At 41.3% G+C, this 4,494-nt stretch overlaps 1 protein-coding gene across 1 annotated transcript; it reads left to right on the forward strand.

Annotated features, from left to right (window-relative positions):
• Positions 1-345: 345 nt before the first annotated feature.
• On the forward strand, positions 346-3,852 carry LOC127753509 (uncharacterized). Its single transcript, XM_052278995.1, has 3 exons — positions 346-670; positions 2,084-2,206; positions 3,376-3,852. The coding sequence occupies exons 1-3, from the start codon at positions 412-414 to the stop codon at positions 3,528-3,530; spliced, it is 537 nt and encodes a 178-aa protein (XP_052134955.1). The 5' UTR covers positions 346-411; the 3' UTR covers positions 3,531-3,852.
• Positions 3,853-4,494: the final 642 nt, after the last annotated feature.

Consider the following 4,494-nt stretch of genomic DNA (forward strand, 5'->3'; position numbering starts at 1 on the left):
TGAGTGGTCCTCAAATCTTAAACAAGCAGTTTGGGACCATACTAACAGAGCTGCTCAGGTTTTGGATAACTCGTATGGCATGTTCACGTATTGTCAATCATCGGTTATCAATTTATATTATACAGTGATATAATATCAGTATTATATTAATCATTCATTTGTAAGGGTGAGATCTGACCGAACCCGACCCGTTTTCACCCTTTTATCACGTAATCATACTCATCCAACGTAAATTAAATAAAAATTACTATGCAAAACCATTTTAAGTGTTATATAAACGATATCATATAGTAGGATTAGAGTTCAGGGTGCTGCATCGACTTTTTCAAATCATAGGGGGTATTTGGACTTAAAAAAAAAATGAAAACGCGAATATACCAGCCGAAAGAAAAGCTGCGGCAGCTGGGGTGAATGGCTCCCTCCTCTCCCCGCCGCGACCTCGACGGCGAGGGGACCGGCGGCGGGAGCTCGGCGGCGAGGGAGAAGGAGCGGCCGAGGTCCTTCGACGAGAAGACCCGGTCGGCGTGCTGGCGGAAGGCGGCGGCGGTGATGGGCCGGCACCCGGAGCGGTGGCGGCAGGACGCTGCCGGCAACGTCGTGTGCCGCCGCTTCTGGAGCTGCCACGGCTGCCTCTGCTACGAGTACGACCACATCGTCCCCTTCTCCAAAGGTGCGTCCCTTTCTGCCCACTCGATTTAGGGAGAATCCCCAAGTTTTTCGTTTCTTGCTTGGAGAGGTGGTGGTCGATCCGTCAAGTTCGTATCTGTAGCCTGTAGGGTTCTGATGCGTTTGCTTGCCGCGGTGTAGTTGCAATGTTGGATACTCGGACTAGTTTTGCTCGATTAAGTATTGGAAGAGTTGTCGCTGAGTTCAGTTCATCCGCAGATGAGTACAGAGTACTCATTTTGTTTTATTCAGAAGAACATTTAGATTAAGGTTGGGATGTTTCAAATCGGAAATGGGTGTACAGGTGAGTTCAGATGGAGAAATTTTAGCCTAATCTCCTGAGGGTCAGTAGATGATAGTTGGAATCTGTAATGCCGTATATTTTTTTTATTTTGACTAAGTAAATCATTTATGTTTAGTTAAATTAGGGGGAGATGGCTTCTCCAATCCGTAAAGATGGCTGTGCAAGTGCAACAATATCATGTAAGATTTAGCAATCCATGTTAAGCAAGAAGGGTGTATTTTTCTTTGGATTTCTATCATTTGTGAGTATTCATATCAGCATTATTGAATATTAAGCCAAGACTTGGTTCAGATCAGTTATTTGTTATAAAGGCTGGAACAACTTGGTTCAAATCAGCGTACTTGGTACTTATATAGCCTTTGCTTGTCTAATTTAACTATGAATTGTTAACATAATACCATATATGGAGCGCACCTGTGGTTTTCAAACTAATGCCTATACAAAACTGCAAGTTGCAAGAGTTCTACTCCACTCCTTTGATAACTGCACACATACTATTTATTGGCTTTACCGAAATAAAATCTGATATTGATGTTGGAACAGTCCCACTTCATAGGCTAGCTTTTGGGATGAAAAGGCATTTTGTTTCAACAAATTGGCATGTGAACATTACTGTGTGAACGCCATAAACGGTGGGTGCATATGGGGCCGAGAGTCTGTAGTTGTATGGTTAAGGAGAACAAACAAGGCGAGATTGTTGGACCTCACATATGTTGTGGAAGGGTCCAACTTAAAAATGGGCAAGTCCCTCATCCCGGAAATTGTCTTTTGCGGATGAGAAAGGCCCTTTACGATTCAATGCTTAGAATATTGTCTTTGACGCTATTAAGATTCCCTGCTTTATACTGATATGTTTTACTGTTCTGCTGTTAGCATCCCTTAGTTTATAATTACCAGGTCTGAAAATTGATGCATATTCTTCAAAATTGTGCTAAATTTGGGATCAGTGCTGGCCCTACTTTACTTTGTAGGTTGGACACTAGGTTTGTAACAAAGTCATCTTCCAACCCTTTGTCTATTTCTCTGTTATTTGTACAATTTGTTTTCCGTTATACTCAGATTTTCTCACGTTGATTGTTCTGGAACTGGAATTGAATTTTTGTCATGCTTTAGGAGGGGAGTCTACTGTTGACAATTGCCAGATTCTTCAGACAAGGGTGAATCGGTCAAAATCTGATAAAGCATGGATAGAGCAGGCAGAAATGCAGGGATTTTCTTGTGATATCAAGTTCACTGGTGAGTTAAGTGATATTGCGATTCATTTGCTCCCATGGATCTTTATAATGTGTGTAGTAGTCCCTCTGATTTCTTATTTTCAACAGAATAAACAGCTTGCAAGATGCAATGCATGATTTTTCATAATGTCATTGGTCTGCTGTACATGCTTATATGCCCATTGGTATGCTGCTCCCTTAGCAATTAAATGGTATAGATGGATTGTAATAGATGTTCTGTTATGCGTTACACGTATTATTGGTTGTGTATGTTTCGATGTTCTTTGAAATAATGAAATTAAATTTGCAGAGGTGGGGATGTAGCACTGCACTGTTATCAATATAAAACAAGTTACCTCTGAGCCATCTGAGAACAATTCTATAGAGCTAGATTACAATTTTTTCTTTAGAATTGTTCATTCCTCATTCCATTATTAACAATTTCTTTGAAAAATTGCTTCGTTACTGTGAAGAATTAGGATCATGATGCATTTGTCTATAAGCATGTCAAGCGCGTCGGTGCCGAGGATAGCCGGACCGCGGCTACGCAGTTCGTAGCCCAGCTCGGTTGAGGTGTCAGGGACCTTCCCTGTACGCCTAATGGTGGAAGAAGGGAGATTAGGAGAGGAGGGAGATTAGGAAAAGTTGATTGATATTGCTTGCCTTTAGCAAGGCTGGATACATAGTTTATATTGGCTTGTGGCCATCTTAATACAAGGAAATGCCATTATTCCTCCTAAATTAACTCTTTCCTTGTTTGATTCTTTCCAAAAGACTATTCCTTGATTGGCGTTGCTTGCTATGCATGCGGCTGAGCACCATCCAGCTTGCTTCGGCGCTGGTAGTGACTACCCCACATGACAAAGCAAGGTGCTATAAAATTGTACTTTTTCAACTAGCCATAAAATTTCAAAACAATCATGACTTTGTAATAATAAACAAGTAATTTCAGATAATATCTATTTCATGTGTTTGTTTTGGCAAACTATGCTGCTTTGACCAGAGGATAAAAAGTGACTGCTCTTATTTATTTTTGTATCTTAAGTTGTCTTCTCATTGCTGAATCAAGAGATCCAACTGAATCTCTAATCGAACGTAACTGTTGTGCCAACTCTATTTAGCATGAAAAACCTACCATGGTAGTTTCGTACGACATGCAAGTTTAATCTGATAGTGTTTTTTCTTTGTCAGATAAAGAGCTTGATGTGATTGAGATGGCTGTCTATGGGGATGTCATCCGTCCTGGAAAGCAATGTCGCTGCAGGACAGTAGCTGAGATGCTTGGGAAGGTGAAGTCAAAGAATCAGATGGCTGCTTGCGAGTTACCATATAATGATGCCTCCTAGCATAAGTGATATCCTTCTGCACAACTACACCAGATTCATTATGGTTTGTACGGCAGCAAGCCTGAGATCACTACCCTGATTTCATGCTCTATTATGATAATGAACATATTTGACTTTAGGATCTCTAACATTGGTTGTAACACCAACATGGTGTGCTAGGTTGTTGATTTGTGCAATTGGACTGGCTAGTTTGGTTCCTTTCACCATGGGTAAGTTTCAACTTACATGGTACTATCTATGGTTCATTAGCTGGGTTGGTTTATCTATAGTCGGGTCTCTAGAGAATTTTAGGACCTAATAGAAAGACAGATCGATTTTGTAATTGGTAGCCACTTGCCAGTTTGCGAAACAAAACTGAAGTGGTATGTGAGCAGTAGGAACTGTACAAGAAATGCATTGCTGAAATGTCGGAGTAACTGCAGCCTTGCTCTGTGACATTTGCCATTCCTATGTTCCTGGAAAATCAAAGAGGCACACAAGTTTCAGAATGGTTCAGACTGGTAGTTTAGTGCAACTTCTTCATTCACTACGTTTGCAGCAGCCAGAGGCCCATGCTTCCTTCATCCAGTGCATGCATGGACCCTGTCTAGTGCACCAATGGAATATGCTTTACCCTTTCCCTTCTATAAAACGAAGGGTCTGGTGATTGAGTTTTGCCTGGCCATTGAACTACAAAATGTGAGCAAAACTATACTGTACCGTTGTTTGTCTTCCATTTCCTTCCGGTGAAGGTTTGAAACCTTTTTATCACCAGTAGTAGGTGGGTGAAAGATCCAAAAATTGTGGCAACATCTTCAGAGATAGAACATCTCGTTGATCAAATGCCAAAGGTATGCGAACGGGTCTTGCTTTCGCCCTCTCGCGTGCACCTTTTTCTGCGTTCTTTATGGAAAGGCATGCTCGTGTCATTAGTATTTCTTCCAAAACCTAGCCGTTCTTACTTGTTGTGTTTGTACTCCTTTTC

This window comes from Oryza glaberrima, chromosome 10 (genome assembly GCF_000147395.1).
Source record: "Oryza glaberrima chromosome 10, OglaRS2, whole genome shotgun sequence".
In the NCBI taxonomy this organism is placed as follows: Eukaryota; Viridiplantae; Streptophyta; class Magnoliopsida; order Poales; family Poaceae; genus Oryza; species Oryza glaberrima.

Coding starts and splice junctions, on each gene's coding strand:
- LOC127753509 (XM_052278995.1), top strand. CDS start 412: ATGGCTCCCTCCTCTCCCCGCCGCGACCTCGACGGCGAGGGGACCGGC. Junction 671..2,083: donor CATCGTCCCCTTCTCCAAAG/GTGCGTCCCTTT, acceptor GTCATGCTTTAG/GAGGGGAGTCTACTGTTGAC. Junction 2,207..3,375: donor TTGTGATATCAAGTTCACTG/GTGAGTTAAGTG, acceptor TTTCTTTGTCAG/ATAAAGAGCTTGATGTGATT.